A 26,220-nucleotide genomic window follows, 5' to 3' on the forward strand; every position below is an offset into this window, starting at 1 on the left:
AAAATAAACTTGAAGTCAAACTCCTATAGTGACAAATATCAAGCAACTACAATAAAAATCCAGAAAGGAGTTTCTGGTTAATATTCCACATGTATTGTTGTGCAATCACACATAGCCATTCCTACATAGCTTAAATTAAAATAATACTTCATCACAACTAATGTCACATGGTGGTCTTTTGAAATTCCAGGACAAAATGAAAAAAGAAAAAAATACAAGATACCAAGAAAATGTTTATGATGTACATAAAATTAAAAGGCAAAACATGATTACCATTTCCTTCCCTGATCACTAACATCTCTGCTAGAGATTTAGGGGAAAAAAAAATCAAAATATGGCAATTTTTTTTCTAATTTATGGTCATTAAATAACTCTGGTAAGTTTATCATAGGGTTATTCCTATACTTCTCACACTGAAAAAGGCTGGGGATAACATAAACAAAAATTCTCCCACTATAGTTTGAAAAAATATACACACATCACACACACACACACAAAATTAAAAATATATTTATCTTTAAAAGAAAAACAGACAAAAGAAAATAAGGGATTCCTCTCTCCACCTCCAGCAAAATCTGTGAATTAATGAGGAAGGTAAAATAAAAGCATATAACTGGGATCTAAATCAAAAGGTCACGTTATTGTGAATATTTCAGTCAAATCACTTGTTCATTTTAAGCCTTAGGGTTGTTTTTTTTTTAACTTCTAATATATGAGTAATACCTACCTCCCAGATTTGTTGTGAGAATTACATGAGATGTTTTTCAAAGTGCTTTATGAATTTTAAATCTCTATAAAAATAGTACTCACTATAAATTTAAAAAAATCCAACAAAGCATACAAGAATGCTCAGATCCATGTTAATTATCTCTACTGTTTATGTACTTTTCTTGAGAAGGCCAAGTAAACTGAAAAGGAATAAGTGAAACATTCAGCTTCTGTAACACTAAATAATTATACCATAAATTTAAAACTTCTATGGAGCAAAGGGGTCAATCCTGAGAAACTGTCAGCTCTGAAGATATTAATGTCCCATCAATCCCACTTTTCCATAAGAGGCTGTTTTGTTGAATACTTACCTACAAATCAAAAGCACTCTAAACTATGGATATGAGCTATATGTTTTAAATCTTTAACTAGACCTCTGCTTTTAATCTAAGACTAGGATATAGTTTTAGATTAACATGGTTTAATGTGATTTTTAAAATACTCTGAGGTAAAAAAAAAAAAAAAGTAATTTAATTTGTTCTTTGCTGTAACCTTAGCTCCCAAAACAGGGTCTGTACTATTAATGTCAGTGAAAATGGATGTTACAGAAAGGGGGGAAAAAAAAAGGCCAGTATTATTTTCAGTGAAATCTAAATCACCCCAACACTTAATGTAAATGAAAGATGTATTTTCATCTAAGTATTCAGATACATGGATGGCTGTATAAGTCATGCCTAACAAGCAAAGCACCATAAAGTATCATAATGTTTAAAATTTTCAAGTACCTTAAAGAAAGAGTAGTCTGAGCTGTTTCATGTTATAGCTTGGATATATTTGTTTTAAGAATGTTAATTTTAAAATAGACCCACTTAATTTAATTCTATCAGAAATATATTGTAAATCTTTAAAAATGTCTGTTTCTTAAACACTCATAAACTTATTTCATAATGCATGATTTTCTCTCTCGTGTTGGTTTCAACCTTAACAATCCCTAGAAAATAGAATTCAAAGTTTACCAATTATTCTTATTATAGAAGATAGTATTTATGTCACATACACCTTTAATCAAAACTAGCTTTATAAATACAGTATGTGCAAACATCTACCTAATGGACTACAAGAATGGTATGAAATTATTTTATGTATATGAAAAAAAAATTCTCTGAAAACATTCCCCTCCTTAAACAGAGAAAAGATAAATATAAATAGTACTAATTAAAATTTTTATAGTTACAAATGCTGCCAAATTTAGGATTGTTTAAATTACTCTTTTACTTCTAACAATAACTGTTTAAAGGAATGTACAAGTAATATTTTTTAAATCAGTTGGCCATATACTGTAATGTTTTGCTTTTTTACAGTTTGTGCTTTTTATTTTTACATTTGTATGATCCCTTTAGTTGAAAATTATTATCTTTAACTTATACAGTTTATTCATCATTTTAAATGATTTCTTTTTCACATTCTCAAGTTACTTTGTAAGATCAGTAGGGTGATGATTTTCAAATTTTTGAACCCAGTCAATATAATTTATTAACTTGATTGGACTTTCCCACAGTAATTAAATAATTATAGATTTAAGTACATAATTCTAATAACATTTAAAATGTAAGCCTCCTTTTAAATTACATTAGCCCTAAAAGCATTTGAATCTTTGTAAATAATAGTAAATTATTAACAAATAGTGATAAATAAAATCAGCAATCTGTGAGAACACAACAGATTTCCATTTTTCTTTTTAAAAAGTGCCTATAATGTGATATCAAAATTAGGAAATGACATCTTTCCATTAGGCATGTGATTATTTTACAGTATTTGTTGACTTCCCTCTATCACACCAGTTTAAAAGAGTTTGATTAAACCCCAAAACACAAACCAGAAGACTGTAATGCCATACCTATTACCTTCCAAACTGGCTTTGGAACAGTCACTACTTCATCACATTGTATTTTATTTTATTGTCTTTTCATGAAAAGGAAAGTCTTTCACTAACTGGTAACATAACATTATAAATATAACCTCCCTACTCCAGAGCTCTAATTTGAATTTTTGACTGCCACTCCTGCTATTCAACTGTCATCTTCTTTATATGATGAAGAAGAGCATCTTTTTCCAAGTGAGCCTCTGCAAGAGCCATTTTAGCTTTGGCCAATTCCTGTTTAAGAGATTCATTCTCTTCCATGAGCTGAAATGATAAATTTGGAAAATAAGAGAATTTAATCATTTTAAGAAAATACAGACTATTCACATAGCATCTAAAGGTGTGACACGTGGGGTAGTAAAAATACCCAATGCTGGAGAGAGTGACTTAAGCTGAAATTGCTTGAAGAAGCACTTTAAAATGTTCATAAGTTTTGACTCAGCAATTTAAAACAAGAATTCACTCCTAATTTCCAAATCTATTGGTGATTTTGTTTAATTTCAGTTTCTCTGGACATCTCTGTGGTTTACACACTGCTGACCTTGCTCCTCCTTCCTAAGCCTCTCTCTTTTGACTTTCACGCCTCAGCTGTTTCATGTTTATCTCTTTCCACCTACAGACATTTCTTCTTTTCCTCTGCTGTTTATGAACCCTTAAATTTTACTACACTGTTAGATTCCATAATTGGTCATCTTATCACTTGAGTCACTCTCTTAGATGATCTCATCTACTCCTATGGCTCTATCACATAACTTGATCCAGCACGAACCTCTGTCTTGAGCTACAAACCCATATTCTGAATATCTCTGACCTATATTATGAATATTCTCTTTAAATATTTTCATCTAGATGGCCAAAAGATCTCCCTCTCCACATTAAGACTCAGCTCAGTGGTGTCTGGGTAGCTCAGTCGTTAAGCGTCTGCCTTCAGCTCATGTCATGATCCTAGGGTCCTGGGATTGAGCCCCACATTAGGCTCCCTGCTTGGCAGGAAGCCTGCTTTTCCCTCTCCTATTCCTCTGCTTGTGTGTTTCCTTTCTCGCTGTGTTTCTCACTGTCAAATAAATAAATAAAATCTTTTAAAAAAAGAAAAGACTCAGTTCAAGTACATTATCCTCTTGGAACTATTCCCTAAACCCTAACCATGAAGATTTAATGATAAAAATAAGAACTCCCCCCCCCTCAAAATACATTTATACAAATATATTAATATATATACATTTAATTTCAAAGAGTTCTCGGACTCCTTTTATTTCTTTTTAAAAGATTTTATTTATTCAACAGACAACGAGAGATCACAAGTAGGTAGAGAGGCAGGCAGAGAGAGCGGGGGAAGCAGGTTCCCTGCTAGGCAGAGAGGCCGATGAGGGGCTCGATCCCAAGACCCTGAGATCATGACCTGAGTGGAAGGCAGCGGCTTAACCCATTGAGCCACCCAAGTGCCCCTCTCAGCCTTCTTTTAGTCTCAGCCTAAGAATTCCTGCCTTATAGACCAAGTTGGGTATTTCCTTATATTTCTCCAGTCTCCAGCACAACACTTGATATGGTATGTTATGACCTCAAATTACACACCCCCAACTTTCCTACTAGACTTTTGAGTTTCTTGATAGGGATGATATATTGTTCAATTTTACATTCTTAGCTCAAAGTTGACATCCAAAAAATCCTGGTGAACAGATGAATGAACTCATTCTTTGGTTCTACCATAGAGAATTAAAATTCTGCTAGATATTGTAATAATAAAAAGAATAGCTCAAATGTTAAAATATTAACAAATATTAAGAGGAAGGATAAGAAATGACAGTATATTCACAACCATGTTACTCTGCCATTAACAATAAATATGAAGCATATGTAGCAAAATATTTGTTAACAAATATTTGTTAACAAATATTTGTTTAACAAATATTTGGAAAAATATTTGTTAAACCATGTTAAGTTAACAAAATATAGTATATATACTAGAATAATAATTGTTTTGGAAGATTATGGAAAAGAGCCTGAGAGGAAAACTTAAAAATATATTGATAGTACTGCAGAAAGTTAGACTGTATTAAAGTTGTTTAAAAATATTTTCCAATGTTCTGGAATATTACAATACTTTTGCAAAGTTAATAATAAGACGAAAAAATAAATATCCTCCAGGAATCTTTTCCAGATTCCAAGAAGTAGTACTCTTCTAGACTACAATCTCTGTGAAGACGGAATATCCCAGTCTCACTCAACACTATTTCTATAGCATCTAACACAGTGCCTAGGCAAACACTCATGAACAAGCACTCAAGAAACATTATTCAAATAAGTAAATAAATAATGTTTTAACTTTCTCATTTCTAATATTTTAATTGCTCAAACTGAATGAGAATAAATTAATTTTCCCATTACCTGTTCCCTAGTAAAATCAAAGCAGCATTCAGGAAAGTTAACTGACTGAGAAGGCCAAGGAACCTCTGGACTCGTCTGAGTGGCTTGAGTGACACTGTGTTGTTTCTTCAGATCATACTTTTCACTGGTAAGCAGCAGTGAGTCACTTTTGACTTTTTTTTTCAAATCATTTCCAGTGTTAAGCATCTGAGAATCTGGTCAAACAAACAAAATGCTCAAATAACATTGTAAAATATACGATAAATACTAAGTTCTATTGTTAAAAAGTACTTTTAAAAATATATCTCTATTAGTATGAAGACATTATTATTAAACAGAAAAGCAATAAAGTCAATAAACAAAAATCTTGTTTACTGAAAAGATAAACAAAGTCAATGAAAGTTTAAACTGACAAAAAAAAACAAAAGAAGTTACCAGAATCAGAAATTAAAAAGGTTACATTACTATCAATCGCACAGAAATAAAAATGACTTAAAGAAATACTATGAACAATTGTATGCCAATAAATTAGATAACTTACATGAAACAGAATAATTACCAAACTACTAAAATGGACTCAAAAAGAAATGGACAATGCAAATACACATATAGCAAATAAAGAGGTTGAAATAAGAATTTAAAAAACCACAAAGAAAAGTCCAGGCCCAGGGGGCTCCAATGGTGAATTATATCAAAGGTTTAAATAACAATTAATTACAAATCTTTACAAACTTTTCTAAAAATTGAGGAGAAGCATTTCTGAATTCATTATGTGAAGCCAGACAAAGAAATCACAACAAAACTAAAATCAATATCCTTATAAATATGAACATAAAAACCCTCAACAAAATATTAGCAAACTGAACCCAGCAATGTATATAAAAAATTATATACCATGGTCAAGTGAGATTTATCCCAGGAATGTAAGAGTAATTTAATATCCAAAAGTCAATTAATGTAACACATCACATCAAAACAGTAAAACAAGAGCCACATGATCATCTCAATAGAGGCAAAAAAAAATTGAATAAAATCAACACTTTGCCATGATAAAAACACTCTGCAGACTAGGAACAGAAGGAAACTTCCTCAACTTGATATAGAACATCTATAAAAAACCCACAGTTAATACCATACTTAATGGTAAGAAACTGAATGTTTTCCCACTAAGATCAGGAATAAGAAAAAGATATTTGTTCTCAACATTTTTACTCAACCTTGTCCCAGAGGTTCTAGCCAATGCAATTAGACAAACAAAGTAAAAGGAATCCTGATTAGAAAAGATAAAATGAAACTATCTTTATTCACAGATGACATGATCTTGTATATAGAAAAAACAACAACAACAACTAAAGAGTCCACTAAAAAACTCTTAGAACTAACAAATGATTTCAGATTTCCTTGCAAGATACAAGGTCAATATACAAAAATCAACTGTTAATTCTAAATACTTGCAATAAACAATCAAAACTGAAATTAAAAACAATTTATTTAAAATGTCATCAAAAGGAATAAAATACTTATAAATAAATTTAACAAAAGAAAGTATAAAATTTATGCTCAGAAAACTACAAGTTTTCAATAGTCTCTTTGACATCAGCCATAGCAACATTTTTCTAGATAAGTCTTCTGAGGCAAGGGAAACAAAGCAAAAATAAACTATTGGGACTACATCAAAATAAAAAGTTTCTGCACAGCAAAGGAAACAATCAACAAAACTAAAAGGCATCCTAGGGAATGGGAAAAGATTTATTTATTTACTTATTATTTATTTATTTATTTAAGAGAGAGCAAGCAACTCTTATGAGCGGGGGAGGGAGGGCAGTGGAGGGAGAGGGAGAGAGAATCTCAAGCAGACTCTGCACTAAGCATGGAGCCAGAGGTGGGGCTCGATCTCACCACTCTGAGATCATGACCTGAGCTGAAACCAAAAGTAGGACACCTAACCAACTGTGCCACCCAGGCACCCGTAAGAGAAGATATTTGCAAATGACACTGCCATTAAAGGGTTAGTATCCAAAATATATAAAGAAGTGATACAACCCAACACCCAAAATACAAATAATCCAATGAAAAAATGGCAGAAGAAATGAACTGAACAGACATTTCTTCAAAGAAGACATTCAGATGGCCAAGAGACATGAAAAGATGCCCAACATCACTCATCATTATCATGGAAATGCAAACCAAAACTATAATGAGTTATTACCTCATACCTGTCAGAATGGCTAAAATCAAACACACAAGAAACAGTAAGTGTTGAAGATGTAGAGAAAAAGAAACACTGTACACTGATGGAGATAATGCAAACTGGTGCAGCCAATGTGGAAAACGGTATGGAAGTTTCTCAAAAAGTTAAAAATAGAACTAGCCTTTGACCCAGTAATCACAGTACTGGGTATTTATCCCCCAAAATGCAAAAACACTAATTCAAAGGGATACATGCACTACTAGTAAGTTTATTGAAACATTATTTACAACAGCCAAACTATGGAAGCAGCCCAAATGTCCATGGATAGATGAATGGATAAAGAAGATGTGGTCTGTACTAGAATGGAATATTATTAGCAGTAAAAAAGAATGAAATCTTGCCATTTGCAACGACACGGCTAGAGCTAGACAGTATAATGCTCAACAAAATAAGTCACTCAAAGACAAATGCCATGCAATCTCACATATATGTGGAATTTAAGAAACAAAACAAATGAGCAAAGAAAAAAAGAGAGACTGACAAACCAAGAAATAAACTCTTGAGTGTACAGAACAAACTGATGGTTACCGCAGGAGAGGTGGGTGGGGGGATGGGTGAAATAGGTGATGGGGCTTCAAGAATACACTTACCATAATAAAAAAAAATAAACAAACCCAAAACTATAATGATAAACACTTCATACCCACAAATGCTTATAATCAAAAAGTCATTTAATAATGACTGTTGGCAAACAGGTGAAGTTGGAACCCTCAAACACTGGTAAATATGCAGAATGATGCAGCCACTTTGGAAAACAGTCTGGCAATTCCTCAGATGATTAAAAATTTACCATATGTCCCAATAATTCTATTCTTAGATATATACCTAAGAGAAACAAACTTATACAGACATTTATAGCAGTAAAATTCATAATAGCCAAAAAGCAGAAATGACCCAAATGTCCATCAAGCAATGGCTGGATAAACAAAATGCAGTATGCCCCATATAACAAATATTATATTATTTGGTCATACAAAGGAATGAAATACTAATATATGCAACAACACTAATGAATTTAGAAAATATCAAGAAAAAGAAGTTACAAAAGACAATAATATTGTATGACTTCACTTTTATGAAGTATCCAGGATGGGCAAATCTATTGAGATGAAAAGTAAAGTAGCGGTTGCCTATGGCAGGAGAAGGATTAGGGAGAGACTGCTGGTAGGGATGGGGTTTTTTTTAGGGTGAAGAAAATGTTCTAAAGCTATGGTGATGATTGTACCATTTGTGAGCATACTAAATACCATTGAGTTATGTATTTTAATTGGATGAATGGTATGGTATGTGAATTATATCTCAAAAATGTTTTTATTAAAAAATAATTATAAAACACAAAGCAGTGAGTATCTTCACACATCAACATATTTTCTTACTTTTTGGATTATACATAGAGCACTTTGGTTGCCAGGGAATAGAAGCTCAACTCAAAACTTGCTTTTAAAAAAGAAAATGCACCTAAAACTAATGTAACATTATGTGTCAACTCTGCTTCAATTGAAAAAAAAAAGTTTTAAATAAAAAAGGAAGAATATTTGACTTGAACAGGGAGTCCAAGTGATGGTGCATTCAGTCATGGCTGGATACTGGGGTTCATAAAATGTCTTCAGGACTATCATTTTAGGAATCTATTTCTCAAGTCCACGTTTCTTTTCCTTTGTGTTGGACCAGTTACATGATGGCAAAGGTGGTTACCGGTGACCCCCAAATGAGTAAGTTCTACAGCGTGTGACCCTTTCTCTCTCACTGTCCTTATCAATTCATCAAAAAGACTCAACACTTGGGTCACAGTCAACTCATGTCACTTTATGTCCCAAAGGCTGAGTCTTTTGATGGTCAAGCTATACCCTATTCCCACTTTTGTGATAGGGTCACATGATTAACAGTCCACCAAAATAACATGAAATGAGCGAATGGCAGTTTGCCAAATCAAATTATATTGAGTGGACTGAAGAGTAGTATCTGCTTAACATAGTATTCTCCTTAAAAAGATTCCAAGAAGTGGATAGTTAAAGTAAAAAACAAACATTTTTTAAAGCTTATGTTCATACTGCCAAATTACCCTCCATGAAGATTCTCTCAATTTTACCCCTATTCTGTGTGTATACATATATATGTGTGTGTGTATATATATATATAGACAAATTCCATTTTATATATATATATATATAATGGAATAGTTCTATCTACATGGTTAAGTGCCATCAAGTTCAGTTTTGGTCTGTTCTTGGCTTCATTTTACAGTGGTCTCAAATCAGAAACTATTTTTTATAATATTGTCTTGCATTGATTATGTTTTTAGTAGTATAAATAGAAAAAAACTACAAAAATTGTTGTACTGGTTCAGACTAGCATACCATTCAGCTTGGTATTGACTATAAGAGAAACCTAAACACTATGCCATGGGAAAGCCAAGTTCTCCAGTCTTTCAACCATAAAAAACTAGTAATTTAGTAATTTATAACATACTTTCATTCTCAAACTTTTAAAGGAACAAAACTTCTTTTAAATGAAATCTGACCTGGAATGCTAATATAAACTAAAGAGAAGAGCTGGGTTACATTGACTATAGTTAGGATAGTAGAGGATCCAGGACTTAATTCTATTTAGCTTACATCCCACTACTCATGGGATACTAATAATAATGAAAAAAACACTAAGTAATTCTGAAACCCATTTATTTCAATCACTGTGAGATGGAATGAGGAGAGAAATGGGTAGGAGAGGGATAAAAGGGAAGAGGAAGACATATGCGGAGAGGGGAAAAAAGGAATGAGATAGAGGAGGCGGAAGAGAGATGGAGAGTGGAGAAGGTGGGGGAGGAAGGATGGGAAGAAAGAAAGAGGGATGTACGGGGTGAGGGGAAATAAAGAGGAAGGGTATTTAGGGAGGAGGAGATAGGAAGAGAAAAGGAAGAGAAAAAAAGGAAGGAAATGGGAAAGAAGGGGCAGCAGGAAGAATGTAAAGAGGAGGACTGGAAAGAGAGGGGAAGACAGAAAAACTGTGATTGAAGCCAGTGACTGGAGTCTATTACAGTAGAAAGGCCTATTTCTTTTTATTTGCTTTAAAAGAGTTTCTTTCAAGTTTTTAGGACAAATTTTCATGAACAAATCTATGCCATTCATAGATGAAATGTGCAGTATCTTACAGTAACATACTTATCCCCCAGCACAGGCTCCTTCAACTTGAAGAAGTTACTTGACACGTCTAAACTTAAATTTCTTCATTTGCAAAACGGAGGTGATAAGAATACTTGCCTCAATGATCTCAAAGGGTCCGGTAAGAATGAAATTAGTTAATACTTAATGTAAAAGAATGTTATAAATTGGCAAGCATTATTCAAATATTAATCATTAATAATACCACAGTAGGTATTGATAAATATTTGACTTTTAAATATAGACTTTACTAGTTATTTGTTTATTCCAATAGAAGATTTCTATTCATTTTTCTTCTCTGGTCATACAGACTCTTCAGAGTTTAGGTTTTACACAGTTCACCAGGTTTCATAACCTTCCCAGTTAGGAATCATTACAGCAATAATTCTAGGAAAGTGAATGGCAGAGTTGCTTATCACAGACCTTTAAATGTACAGCACCACTCCCCTACAGCATTCTTTTAAAATCTAGTAGTCCCTTCCTCACAATCCTTTTGGTTGAGAATCAGTGCCCTAATAGCCATTGCTCCCGATGGGAGTATGCCAGGCCCCACCTGTACTGGGTTGGAAAAATGCTGTGAGCCAGTATACTACTATTAAAAGTAACTAATAGAACCATATATACATGGCATGGTATATATACATACATCATATACATATATACACTCACCAACAAACATTTCCTTTTTCTCTTATTAGTAGTCTTATTAATATTTAATTAGTCATATTTCACTGGAACAAGAAATAAACTGTAGTTTAGTGTTCTAATTTTTTGAAAAATTACTGTAAGTCTAATTTAAAGCGGTTATTTAAAAACTGCTAATTGTATTTAAGAATGTCCCAAGAAAGTGTGATGTACTATGATAAGCAGCAAAATAGGTATGAAAGTACTTATTCCTTTATGATTAGACCTTATTTAATCACATTAGAGCAGCTGCTAGTAATCCTCAGAATAAACTCAAAGAACAGGAAGAAATAAAGAAGAATATCAGGTAAGCTGCCATTTCGTTATCACAGCAACAAACACCTACAACTAATTTTGAAATAGCTACCAACAAGATTCTTTTCAATTCTCTTCCTTGCTAAATACATCTGCTTCAGGGGAGGAAAAAAACCAGCATAGCTTACCATTTCTTAAAGAGCTGTTGAAAAAGTCAGGCCATTCAAATCATCCCCCAATGCCCTTATAACTTCTAAGCAGCACATAAAATAGTTAATAGTGATTTATTATGTCTGATGTATTAGTTTAAGTCATATTTATAATACATTACCATACTAGCTATATGGGTGATATACTCGGCTATGTGTTACATTTTATATACTTCATGCACTGAAGACTAATGCAATTAATTTCCACATCATAAGAAAAATAACATAACATCAGTCATCAAATATTAACAATCTGCTTCATGACACTGCTTTTAGGAACACATTAAAATAAAATATGAGACACTCTATATAAAAACAAAGCATATCTGTTTAAGCTTAAAATATGCTCTTTCCAGTGCCAATGGAAAACAACTTTAAAATAAATTATTCTGGATTTTGCACAATGCTAATATCCTGAAAAACACAACATACTTTTCCATCATCCCAATAAGTTTCTGAAAGGTATATCTACAATAATTTACATGTATGAGAGCTGCTGTTTAAATTCATATAGTACTCTGAGTCTTGATATTTTGACGCCTGAGTTCTCACACTTTGAGTTTATATTTTTTAAAAATCTAGGATATGCCTTTTCTTCTAACATGTCATCACTACCTAAACTGCTTTGCTGAAAAGACCCAAATAAGCATCAATTTAAAGACAAAAGAAAAAAAATATTCATAAAATATAATATATTTAATGAAGACCAGCTTCTAGTTTTCTAAAATGTAGAAATGAGGTAAATATATGTGAGACATGACAATGAAAAAATAAAAAGATATTATCTTGCCTTCATAGGGTAGACTAATAATTCAGATGTGATTTTTTTTTGAAACTCACACTTTTTTAAAAAATAATTTTTTATAAACATATAATGTATCATTAGCCCTAGGGGTACAGGTCTGTGAATCGCCACGTTTACACACTTCACAGCACTCACCATAGCACATACCCTCCCCAAAGTCCATAACCCAAACACTGTCTCCCAACCCCCCTCCCCGCCGGCAACCTTCAGTTTGTTTTGTGAGATTAAGAGCTTCTTATGGTTTGTCTCCCTCCCAATCCCATCTCGTTTCATTTATTCTTTTCCTACCCCCCAAGCCCCCCACATTGCATCTCCACTTCCTCATATCAGGGAGTCATATGATTGTTGTCTTTCTCCGATTGACTTATTTCACTAAGCCTAACACCCTCTAGTTCCATCTACGTTGTCGCAAATGGCAAGATTTCATTTCTTTTGATGGCTGCATAGTATTCCATTGTATAGATACACACCACATCTTCTTTATCCATTCATCTGTTGATGGACATCTAGGTTCTTTCCATAGTTTGGCTATTGTGGACATTGCTGCTATAAACTTCGGGTGCACGTGCCCCTTCGGATCACTACATTTGTATCTTTAGGGTAAATACCCAGTAGTGCAATTGCTGGGTTGTAGGGTAGTTCTATTTTCAACTTTTTGAGGAACCTCCATGCTGTTTTCCAGCGTGGTTGCACCAGCTTGCATTCCCACCAACAGTGTAGGAGGGTTCCCCTTTCTCCGCATCCTCGCCAGCATCTCTCATTTCCTGACTTGTTAATTTCAGGCATTCTGACTGGTGTGAGGTGGTATCTCACTGTGGTTTTGATTTGTATTTCCCTGATGCCGAGTGAACACACAACTTTTTAGAAGACAAATGCAAACAGAATTTCCATACCGAAATGATCTTCATGCAAATATATATCTTTGCCTGGTCAGTGATTTGCTTTTGCCTTTAACTAATGCATTAAAATACAGTATGCAATTGGCAAAATATATACCTAACTGCAAAACATAGATAAGAAATGAAGGGGAAAACACTCAAGGTGGAGAAATTTCAAAGCACCTTGATTTCTTCTGTTTGTTTAATTGAAAAAAAAAAATCTTTTTAAAGTGAACTCTACATCCAACATGGGGCTTGAACTCACAGCCCCAAGATCAAAAGTCACATAAAACACCTAGGTCTTTAAAATGATTTTATTCATCAAAATGATACTTAATTCTATTTCTCCAATATGTGTATGCAAGTGCATTTTTCCAGGTATTACAAACCTCTTATATACAACAATATTGTGTTTGTTTTCTTTGGCAAACAGTAATTATTTGGTAAGTTAGGTTCTGCATTTAGGGATGGCAGAAATACCAAGAATCAATCTTGAGTAACAGAATTTTAGAGTGGGGAAGCCTTAGAAATAATCTAATCTCACTCCATTGCCAATAATTCCCCAAGAACTACTTCAAGGATGTCTTAAAATCTATCAATTTATCATTATTTAATATAATATTAAAATCATTATTTTATTTTCTGCTACTCTTTTGTGTTAATGACAAACCCAATTTCATTCAGAGGAGAGAAATGGTCTGCACGTTGTTATATTTCCTTGAGATTCAATAAACAGAAGTTTCATAGGCATTTAAAGTTACCTGTTTTTGAACCCAAATACATACTCATATAGACACATGCACATATACATGTATAAACACATATATACATAAAATTAGAGCTGTTAAACATGTTATTCAAATTCCCCATAACTGATTTTTATGTACTTATTTCTTGAATATTTTTAAATGTACTCTGAAGAATGTTAAATTTTCTCAATAAAATTATAGTATCTTAAGATATGATTCCAAACAGGTTTGCTCTATATTTTTCAATTATGTTGTTAGATGGATCAAGTTTTATGAATGGCATGTGTTTTCGGAGGTCTTTTATCAATATGAAATCTTTCTTTGGGGCCAACACCTTTAAGAGGCACTTCACCAAAGAAAATATACAGATGGCAAATAAGCTTATGAAAAGATGCTCTACATCATATACCATTAGGGAAATGCAAATTAAAACAACTTACCACTAAACAATGATTTAGAATGGCCAAAATCCAGAACACACAACAAATGCTAGAGAGGATGTGGAGCAATAAGAACTCTCATTCACTGCTGGTGTGAATATGAAATGGTACAGCCACTTTCTTACAAAACTAACCATACTCTTATCATAAGACCCAGCAATCACATTCCTTGGTATTCACACAAGGGAGCTGAAAACGTCCACAAAAAAACCTGCACGTGGATGTGTATAGTAGTTTTATTTACAACTACCTAAAACTGGAAGAAACTCAATGTTCTGCATAGGTGAATGGATAAATAAACACATACAATACTCAGCTCTAAAAAGAAATCAGCTATTAAGCCTTGAAAAAAAAAACGGAGGAATCTTTAATGTATATACTAAATGAAAAAAAGCCAATCTAAGAAGGCTACATAACAGATGATTCCAAGTATATGACATTCTGGAAAAGTAAACTACGGAGACAGTAATAACACTGGGGCTGGGGTGGGGAGGGAGGATAAACACACAGAGTACAGAGGATTTTCAGGGCAGTGAAACTATTCTGTACATTACTGTACTGGTGGATATATATCACTATATGTTTATCAAAACTTACAAACAATGTATAACACCAAGAATGTCTGTAATGTAAACTATGGACTTTGAGTGATGATGTGTCAATCAATCATAACACAAGTAACTCAGGTGGGAGGCTATGCATCTGTGGGGACAGCAGGTATACGGGAAATCTCTATACTGTCCACTCAATTTTGCTATAAACCTAAAAATGCTCTAAAAAATAAACTCTAAAAAACACCTCTCTGTCCCATTCTCTACTTTTAGTTTTAAATTTAATGTTATCTAATACTCACTTCCTTTTTCTTAGCCTTTGGTATATATTTTTTTCCACCACCTATTTTCAGTGCTTTTGTCATTTTATTTAGAAGGACTATCTTCTTGCCACACATACCTGGAATTTTTTCCCCTATCTTAGTGCCTCTGTATTTTAACAAAGGAATTTAAACATTCAAATTTACTACACTGACTTTATTGCTATATTCTAATTTAATGTTTTCTACTTACCATGCTTCCTTTTTATTCCATTTTTAATTTTCTGCCTTTTGTTAGATACTTTTTTAAAGACTTATTTATTTGAGAGAGATAGAGTAAGTGAGAGAGAGCACAAAAAGGGGGAAGGGTGGAGGAAGAGGGAAGACCTCCCACCTCCGAGCAGGGAACCTAACATGGGGCTCAATCCTAGGACCCTGGGATAATAACCTGAGCTGAAGGCAGACGCTCAACCAACTGAGCCACGCCAGACACTCTATGCCTTTTGTTTAGATTAACTGGGTATTTTTATCCAGGTTTTCCCCAGTCATAACGGCTTAAAGATTATTATTTTTGGTCATCTAAGGTTATATATACATTATCAGCACGTATTATTTAAACACCCATTGTTCTATCAAAGTCTAGTGTGACTTCCCCTTTAGAAGGACAAAAACTTAAAAAAAAAGCACAATTTTATTTCCCTATTTCTCTTCCTTTTCCCCTCATTACAACCTCTCATACACAGGTCATTTAGAATTTTGGTTACAAAATATCGATTTTCCTTATACGTGAACAAATATTCAGACAATTCCAAGTTTTACTAGTTTCTTTACTTATTGCTGTTCCTTATTAATTTTTCATTTTATTTATTTATTTTTAAGATTTTATTTATTTGACAGAGAGAGATCACAAGTAGGCAGAGGGACAGTCAGAGAGAGAGAGAGAGAGGAAAGCAGTCCCCTGCTGAGCAGAGAGCCTAATGCAGGACTCAATCCCAGGACCCTGAGATCATGACCTGAGCCGAAGGCAGAAGCTTACCCTACTGAGCCACCCAGGCGTCCTAATTTTTCATTTTAACTAAGCAATTCTTTCCATTAAAAAAAAAAATTTGTCCTTGGGCAACGGGGTGGCTCAGATGGTTAAGCATCTGCCTTCGGCTCGGGTCATGATCCTGGGGTTCTGGGACTGAGTCCCAGGGAACCTGCTTCTCCCTCTGCCTCTACTTCTGTCTCTCATGAATAAATCTTTAAAAATAAAAAATAAAAAAACCTGTCCTTATTTTTGCCTTTAAAATAAAAGTTAAGGTTCATATTATTTTCCCATAGAATTCTGAAGATATTACTTAACTGTCTGTTAGCATCCAATGTTACCAATGGAGAGTCTGATGCAAATAAATCTGATTTCATCCTTTTTTTCTCTAGAGGATCTTAAGATTTTTCTCTTTAACCTCATCATTACAAAATGTCACCAATATGCCTAAGTAAGAGTTGTTTTTCATTCACTTTGCTCTGCACTTAGTTGGCCCTATCAATTTGGAGGCTGTTTCTTCCTTCAAATTTGGGACATTTCATTACTTCTTTGATGATGTTTTCTATTTCTTTTTATCCTGTTCTCTCTTTCTGAAACTCTTGATAAATGCTAAAATTTCTGGCTCTATCTTTAGTGTGTGTGTGTGTGTGTGTGTGTGTGTGTCTGTGTGTGTGTATGTGGCTTCTTGAACACCACAGGTCAAAAAAAGTCATGTTCAGGACACCTGGTTGGCTCTACTGGTTAAGTGTCTGTCTTCCGCTGAGGTCACGGTCCCAGGATCCTGGCATCAAGTCCTGCATAGGGCTCCTTGCTCAGCAGGGAGCCTCCTTCTCTCTCTCTGCCTGGTGCTCCCTCTGTTTGTGCTCGCATGCACTCTCTCTCTCTCCCTCTGATGAATGAATGAATGAATGAACAAATGAATGAATGAACAAATGAATGTATAAATAAATAAGTACATCCTTAAGGGAAAAAAAAAAGCTATGTTTCTCCTACTAAATGCCCTCCCACCCTAACCATACACCTCAGCATCTTTACAGATTCCTTTCCCCTAGACTTCTTTCTCTGTTCCCATGGCACACTGAACAGTGTTTTGCTAGAACAATAGACTCTGGAGCCCCTTTGCATCTCTACTTTCCTTTCACTCTTTCCCTATTCTTTGTCTTTCTTAATGGTTATCTCAGTGTTTTTACCATACTTTTAAATTTTGTTTTTGCTCTCCCCCTTTTTTAGAATATATTTTGTTCAGTCTTCTATATCGGTGCTATCCAAACAGCAACCATTTGACAACATGTGACTATTAAAATTTAAATTGAGGGCACCTGGGTGGCTCAGTGGGTTAAAGCCTCTGCCTTTGGCTCAGGTCATGATCCCAGGGTCCTGGGATTGAGCCCCGCATCAGGCTCTCTGCTCAGCGGGAAGCCTGCTTTCTCCTCTCTCTCTCTCTCTCTCTGCCTGCCTCTGCCTACTTGTGATCTCTGTCTGTCAAAAAAAAAAAAATAATAAATAAATCTTAAAAAAAAAATAAGATTTAAATTGAATAAATATTAAATAAAATTCAAATCTAGTTCCTTAGTGGTACTGGACGCATTTCAAGTGCTCAACAGCCACTTCATTATAGATTATAGAACATTTCCATGAGCATGAAGTTAGCCCAGTCATTAAACAAGTATGTTTTTTATAGATCTACTAGGTAAGACAGTATTTTAGCAAATAGGGATACCAATGTACCAAATGAATTCCTGCTCTCATATAACTTACATTCCACTCAATAAATAAGAAAGAATATAGTATATCAAAAGGTTCTAAGCATTTACTGAGAATAATAAAGCAGGGTTAGGAAGAAAAGGAGCTGTTGAGGATGGGAGAAGGATGGATGGACGAGAATCTCTAAAAGGGGAGATTTGATCAGAGACTTGCTAAAAGTAATGAATCGAGGCATGGGGATATTTGAGGAAAGTGAATTCCAAGCAAAAGCAGTAGCAAATAAAAATGCCGAGATAGGAGTATGCCTCTGACAGGAGGCCAGAGTGAATGATGCAAAGAGGGAGAACAGCAGGAAATAAGGACAGAAAAAAGCAAAGAACAACATCATGCCGGACTTCATAAGCCCCAGGAAGGACCTTGGTAATTTTAATTGGCTTGAAAAAGGAATCCAGTGGAGGGTCATTAGCTGGGAAGTTATTTGATATAAATTACATTTTTAAAATGGCACTCTGGTTGATGAGTGGACAATAGTGTAGGGAAACAGAGGCAGAAGGCACACAACTTAGGAATTAATTATAGTAATTCAAGCAGATTTGAAAGTGCTAGTGTTATAGATGGTGGGAAAGGTCCAACTCTGGTTATCTCTTAGAGATAGAGCTGATGGGTTTCAGGTGAGCTATTACTTTTTTATTTCAAAGACAAGACAATTCTAACTGGTTATTTTCCATAGAGCTTGTTCTTATTTAATGAACTCAAAATCCTATCATGTATCTGTAAAACTCTCCACTTTCCTTTAGCATCAACTGTATTACTCATTTATTTTTTGTCTCTTACTGATTTTTGAAGTAGGCATTTTGTCATTTCAGCCATCTAACATCAGAATCCCTTGCTGTATTTGAAGAATTTTATACTTTGAGTTTTTTGGGCAGTAAAATCTGCTTCCTTCAATAAATGTTAGAAAATGCTACCAAAATGTCCAGATCCTTTCCATGTACGTGACCCAACTACTGCCAATCAAATTGTACTCACCCTAGATTTCCCTAAGATACTAAAGAAGGAAAAGAAGAAAACTTTTTCTGGGGACAGCAGCAGTAACAGAAGAGGCAGGGTCAAGTTCCTAAGTAAAAAAGCTCAAAAACTGCTGGCTGTAGCACCTGCAGTAAAGCTGAATTTACTCAAAAATAGTGACAGTAATGCAAAACGTAAAACCAACTGTCCAGTGTTGGGCAGCACTGTTTCCCGTCACACCAGATCACACTGTACAGTGGTTTGGGGGCATGGATCTGGAAGATAAACCGTGAGCCTGTTTCCCCAGATCTCTCATGATTCTAAAATATATATTAAGAGCTTTGTTAAAAATAATTCATATGGCCCATTTATCCAGTTAGAGTGCGTGACCCATACGTTTTTAGTATGCTCACCAACAGTAACACCATCACCATGATCAATTTAAGAACTTTTTTTTTTTTAAAGATTTATTTATTTATTTGAGAGAGAGAGAGAGAGTGAACAAGCAGGGAGAGGGACAGAAGGAGCAGACTTCCTGCTAAGCAGGGAGCCCAACACAGGGATAGATCCCAAGATTCTGAGATCACAACCTGAGCCAAAGGCAGACAACTGAACCCCCCAGGTGGCCAGAACATTTTCATCACCCTGAAAATCCACCGTACCTATTAGTAGTCTCTCCCCATTCCTTTCCATCCTACCCACAAGCCCTAGGCAACCACTAACTTACTTTCTGTCTTTACAGATTTGCCTCCTCTGGGTATTTCATGTAAATGGAATCATATAATCTGTGGTCTTTCATGAATGGCTTCCTTCATTTAGCAAAATGTTTTCAAAGCTTCCATGCTGTAACATGTATTAGTACTTTATTCTTTTTATTGCTGAACAAATAATCCATTATATGTATATATCATATTTTCCTTGTCCATTCATAGCATGATACTTGGGTTGTTTCTACTTCTGGGCTATTTATTATGAATACTGTCCTTGTCAACATCAACATTTGTGTACGAGTTTTTGAGTGGACCTCTGTTTTTACTTCTCTTGAGTGGAATTGCTGGGTCATAAGTAATGGTTTAACTTTCTAAGTTACTGCCAAATTATTTCCCAAGCACCCACACCATTTTACAAGCCCAGCAATGTAGGAGGGTTCCAATTTCTGCACATCCTCCCACCACTTGTTATCATCTTTCTGATTAGTCATCTTAGTGGGTTTGAAGTGTTATCTCATTGTGGTTTTGATTTACATTTCTATAATGGCTAATGATGTCAAGCATTTTTTCATGTGCTTTTAGCCAGCCATTTTTACATATTCATCAGAGAATTATCTGTTCAAATCTTTGCCTATTTTATTTTATTTTATTTTATTTTATTTATTTGACAGACAGAGATCATAAGCAGACAGAGAGGCAGGCAGAGAGAGAGAGAGAGAGAGAGGAGGAAGCAGGCTCCCTGCAGAGCAGAGAGCCCGATGTGGGGCTCAATCCCAGGACCCTGGGATCACGACCTGAGCCGAAGGCAGAGGCTTTAACCCACTGAGCCACCCAGGTGCCCCTCTTTGCCTATTTTAAAATTGGGCTATTTATCTTTTTCAGTTTCTGTTCATTTGTTTTTCAAGGAACAATTAATAACAATGTAGATAACATATACTCATCTAACAGGTATTTTTTTTTTATCACTGAAGCTAAAGCAAAACATCCTGTTTACTGGGTAAAAAGGGCCTGCTTAATGTGTGTACACTGCAGTGCAATATAAAAAATACAAACTAATTATAATTTCAGAACTTCAGAATTTGAGTGTTAGCATTCCCTTTTTCTCACATGGGAAAAGAAAATACTTTTGAAAATCATTTGAGGGGCACCTGGATGGCTCAGCTGGTTCAGCAGCTGCCTTCAGCTCAGGTCATGATCCTGGAGTCCCAGGATCAAGCTCTCATTGGGCTCCCTGCTCAGCATGGAGTCTGCTTCACCCTCTGCCCCTCACCTTGCTTTTACTCTCTCTCAAATAAATTTTTAAAAATCTTAAAAAAGAAAAAGAAGAAAGAAAATCACTTGAAGCTTGGAACAATTCCACAGCTATATTCTTAGGATCACTGTGTAGGGTCTTTATGATTCATATGAGACAAGGGGAGCTTCGAATCAACATTTTAGAGAAGACATTCCAGTCTGCATGATCTCATTAGTCAGGAGAATGTTGCTGGCAATCACAGTGCAGAAGCAAAGAAGCTGTCTCTTTACAAAATAGTTACCCCATATGCCTACTTCGGCTGCTACCATTGGCTCACCTGTGTTCAAGTTCACACCCACAAGTCTACCTGATTCTGAACTTTAACATTTCCCGAAGGTCCAAACCAGAGTTCTGAGCAAGAACCTTGGGAATAATGAGCAGTGCATCAGCAAATGCTTGAACTCCCAAGTTGGGCCTTGCTCTTTACACTGGACTTATATTTAATCTGGCTTGTGTTTGTCATTACTACTTCACTGCACAGTACCTGGAACTAGACAGCCATCATCAATAGCATTTTTAATAGCCCTCAAACCGTCTCCTATTGCATCTTTGCTCTGAGTGAGTGTGTGCTTATTTGACCCTTTGACCAACAGTGACAGACCTCAGTGAAAGACTGAGGATTGTTATATTTCTATTCTCCAATGTATACTAATAGACAAGTCCTGCATGTCCCAAACAATCAAGATTTAGGTCATTAAAAGAATTTAGAGCTACTCCACCACAAGTGAGACTCAGCCTTTCCATATTCCTCCTTTTAGGTCTACACAGAGCTACTATGCTTTTTTGGGCAATAGCTTCTAAGGAAAAGGGGTCAATTCCCTTTTGATTAATAACAAAAATCCTTTATCTGAATCACTCAGACTTCCTTTTCCATTTCTATAATTTTTTTAACTCGATCTTCAATGAAGTTTCTTTCAGCTTTTACAAGCTTCTCTCTTCTGCATGCTTGTAAAAAAAAAAAAGCTAGAATTCACTTTTATTTTTTCATATTCTAATGACACACTGTGTATGAGGATGTATGCATTTTCTACTTTTTTCATATCAGGATGCCACACCCCATGGTCCAAAACAATACCTCGTTTAAGCTTGTATTAGTCTCAGATTTATGTTCACCTCCATGATCTCAAATATGAAGAGGTCAATAGGTTCATCTGTTTTTTAAGGCCAAAATGGAGTCCACCTCAGCCTCTGTTAAGACATCAGCAAATTCAGCATGCACTTTAGTATGTAGAGATGTTCTGGCCACATCTCTAAGTATTTCCCTGTCCATTTCTTTGCTTACTTTGACTTTTCCAAAAACTGAAGTACCTTTTCCTTTACAGCTTCATATTCTTCTATTATTATCCTGGGATGAAGACTTTCAGAAATGTGGAGATCCACCTATTTCAGTAGCCCTCCAATGATCAGGACACTGGAAGTATAACCATCACCAGTTATGTCATCCTGGGCTGTTACTACTTTGACTATTGAGGAGGCTGCTGGGTGTTGAATTTGCATTTCATAAAACAGCACACTGCCATCTTTAATAAGCTTAATGTCTCCAGCACCAGAAACGAGCATCTTCATGGTGCCATTAGACCCCAAGTTGGTCCTCAGCACATCCTGCAGACTCTGGGCCACAGTGATGTTGACCACCATGGCTTTCTGGGCTCAGGCCACCTCGGTCATGGGGTTCAGTCTTCAGAGCCACCACAGCTAATCAGCACAGAAGAGGATAAGATCCGGCATGCAGAGTACCCCAAAACATCTCCTTATCTTTTCTAGTTTTGCGTTAGAAGAGTTCTTTATACAGTCTGGATACCAGGCCCTTACCAGATATATGACATAAATATTTCTTCCATCCTGTGGGCTATCTTTTCATGTTCCTGATAGTATCATTTGAGACATAAAAGTTTTAAATTCTGATGAAGTCCAATTCATCTACACTTTTCTTTTATTATTTATGCTTTTGGTGTGGTATCTGAGAAGGCTTCCTAAGCCAGGGCCATTAAGATTTATTCTTATGTCTTCTTTTAAGAGTTTTATATAGGTTTATCTCTTACTTTAAGATTTCTGATCCACAAAGAGTACATTTTTGTGGATGATATAAGGAAGAGGTCTAGCTTCAATCATATGTATATCATGTAGTTTTAGCACCATTTGTGGAAAAGGCTATTCTTTCCCACATTGAATTGTCTTGGCGCCACTGTCAAAAATCAGTTAATTATAAATGTGAGAGTTTATTTCTAGTTTCTTAATTCTATTCCATTCCAATAGTCTTTATAAAACTCCTTTTCTATTCAATTAGCTAGAGTATATTTCTTGCTTACAATCATGACTACTGGGGTGCCTGGGTGGTTCAATTGTTAAGTGTCTGCCTTTGGCTTGGATCGTGGTCCTGGGGTCCTGGGATTGAGCCCTGCATGAGCATCCCTGCTTGGCAGGGAACCTGCTTCCGTCTCTCACTCCCCCTGCTTGTGTTCCCTCTCTTGCTGTGTCTCTCTGTCAAGTGAATAAATAAAATCTTTAAAACAACAACAACAACAAACATGACTACTGCCTGTTTACACTCATCAAATGTTTGAGTACTGTTGGATGTATGCTTAACCCATTTTCTTGACTACGGTTGTTTTTTTTTGATGTGCCATAGTTGACGGGCAGTGATTGGGTGGGAGGGAGAGGTTGTGCTGCTGGGGTGAGAGATACCAAATTTTGTCAAAAGGATATAACACAATCATTCCCTTCGTGGGGCCTGGCAGCAGCAAAATCTATCCTCCATGTTTAAGTGAAAACCTCCCTGAAGTCTGCTATTTGGTAGAAGCACAGGAAAGGGTCCCAAAAAGAAGTGCCAACATTGTTCACCCTATTGCCTCAGGGATCTATTCTAATTTCAGCACTCTTTTGGAAGATTTCTCCACATTTGTATACATTTATAAACAGGAACTATAAGTAAACAATCAGCATATAAATTATTTAATTTTAAATTTCAGCAGGAATTCAATTACAATGTTTTTCATATATATACCTCTGATATGAAAAGAGCCATCATCATTTCTCTCCACCACAAGATGGTCAATATGAACGGTTACAGGAGCTGGTTCAAGGGATATTGTACTACTACGAGGACTGTCGTCCTACAGAAAGGAGAAACATCAGCACATTGTTAGTGAAGTAAATGATAAAATTAATCATTTCCTTAACAAATGTTACTTCAGTCAATACTTTTAATGAGTTAGAAATTAATCTTTATATGCTTCACTTGATAGTGAAAAACTGCCTATTCTATTTCTATGTTTTTCTAATTTCTAAGAAGGATCTCTTCATCATTCCCCCACAAAGACTACAAATGCACAAATGCATTTCAATAAATGCTAGTAGAGTATATACTGTAGAGATGACATATTCCTGGACATGAATCAAAGTCCAGGTAAGCAAAGTAAACATTTACAACATGAAAACATAAAAATACTTATTAACATACTTTTAAATTAATTTTTGTGTTAGAAACTTGTATCTTCATTGGCATCACTGTTGCAACAGTTTCATCTTCCAAAAAATGTTGAATATTAGTAAGAGAAGATGTAAAAAACTCAGTGCTAAAGTTTTCTATATGGCATTGCAGAAATCCATTTTTTTTCTGCAAGCAAAGAGTGTATTACAGCACCAGGCCCACTCTCAAATCTCAGAGTAATCTCAGGAGAGGATTTGGAATGAATTACAGATTTATGATCTGAACCTACAGAAAAAGAACACATAAAAATTATAACTTATAGCACTATTCAAAAGTGTCACTCTCAATTATTTGTCATTAAGACACTATTGTCATATTGTATAATGTCGAAGCAATAATATCTTAAAGTTTTAATATTTACCTTTCATTTAAGTGATATTTACAGTACATGTACAGTATACCATACACAACCCTAACTTCAATTTTTATAGATGACCTTCCACTGAAGTAATGTTGACTTGTCTATATATTCTATTTCTTTGGTACCATGCAAACATATGCCATGATATAAATCTGCTATGATGCATACCTAAGAGACTTACAATCCATCTTAGTATATACCTATCTACACATCTATAAGATAATGGACAACTGTAATAAAGAAAAAATGATGGCATTTAGAGTGATTCTTAAGCCATCTCTCAAGAAGTAACAAAAGTCTGAGGTTTTACATTTTTCTCATTAAAATTAGGTCCTTAAATAATTAGAACAGTAAATAGACACGACCTCATTAAAATGCCTCTACTAGAAGACAATTTTAAAACTGAAATTGTAGCAAAGGATATATATAAATATATAGCAAATACACACACACACACACACACACGCACACATATATATATACACGAATTTATATTTATATAAATATGCCTTGGCCTTATTCCGAAAAAGAATCTGAGGTGGCTTACAGAGATAAAACACTGAATTCAAAAACAAATTTTAAAATTTCAATATAGCACCCATAGAAGATCTGATTTTAAAAAACAAAAGTTTTCAATGCAAACCACTTAAGTGAACGGACCCTCATAGTTAAGTATTTTGTTTATTTTATAATACCTAGCTCCAAAAGAACAGGAGGCAACAAGTTTATGGCATAATTATATAAAAAATAAGTAAGCAATGGAAAAGGATAAAGAGAAATGGATGGATAGCAAGATTAATAACTCTAAACACATTATTTACTTTTCTGTGCCACAGGTGAATCAAAAATGAACTTTCTAGCAGCAAAGAGAAAAATATGATCAGTTCCACAATTCACAGAGCCCCATGAGTTAAAAACAAACTAAATGTTCTGGAAAAGTGAAACTGTTTCAGTTACTGAAGTATCGAATTTATCAGTCTCAGTGGTCTTAAGAAGACCCTACTAATTAAATTCATGATGGGGAGATGTTTATTTTCCCTCAGCATGGATGTGAATACTTCAGTCTTAGAGAAGTCAAATGTAACAAATGTAAACATATTTGTGAAGGGAAGGGGATGTAAGAAAATAAATATACTTATATTTATGTACCAAGGACAGATCTCCACACACAACCCATAATGGAGAGTTGTTTTTGTAACTTTATTTCAGGTACAGAATGATGTTTAATCAATGTTAGTACTAGAGATGAACATTCAAAATAAATAAATAATATGGATACAAGAAAGAGTTCAAATAAAACTTGAAAGAATTTTTTTAACAATTAAGAACTCAGATTTAAAAAAAAAAAAAAATAAAAGGTAAAACAGCCACAAATTGATAATGGTTAGTGTTC

General features: G+C 34.7%; 1 protein-coding gene and 1 pseudogene across 1 annotated transcript in view; both read right to left on the reverse strand.

Moving 5' to 3' along the window:
- Positions 1-1,518: 1,518 nt before the first annotated feature.
- The window catches only part of BLTP3B (bridge-like lipid transfer protein family member 3B), a 105,231-nt gene continuing 80,529 nt past the window's right edge, over positions 1,519-26,220 (reverse strand). Inside the window, 5 exon segments of the mRNA XM_047740838.1 lie at positions 1,519-2,893; positions 5,015-5,208; positions 23,981-24,089; positions 24,437-24,589; positions 24,591-24,691. Coding sequence (XP_047596794.1) covers positions 2,774-2,893; positions 5,015-5,208; positions 23,981-24,089; positions 24,437-24,589; positions 24,591-24,691 — 677 coding nt within the window. The 3' untranslated portion in view covers positions 1,519-2,773.
- LOC125106586 (T-complex protein 1 subunit zeta-like) lies at positions 20,953-23,414 on the reverse strand (annotated as a pseudogene).

The sequence above is a fragment of the Lutra lutra genome, chromosome 8, assembly GCF_902655055.1.
Source record: "Lutra lutra chromosome 8, mLutLut1.2, whole genome shotgun sequence".
In the NCBI taxonomy this organism is placed as follows: Eukaryota; Metazoa; Chordata; class Mammalia; order Carnivora; family Mustelidae; genus Lutra; species Lutra lutra.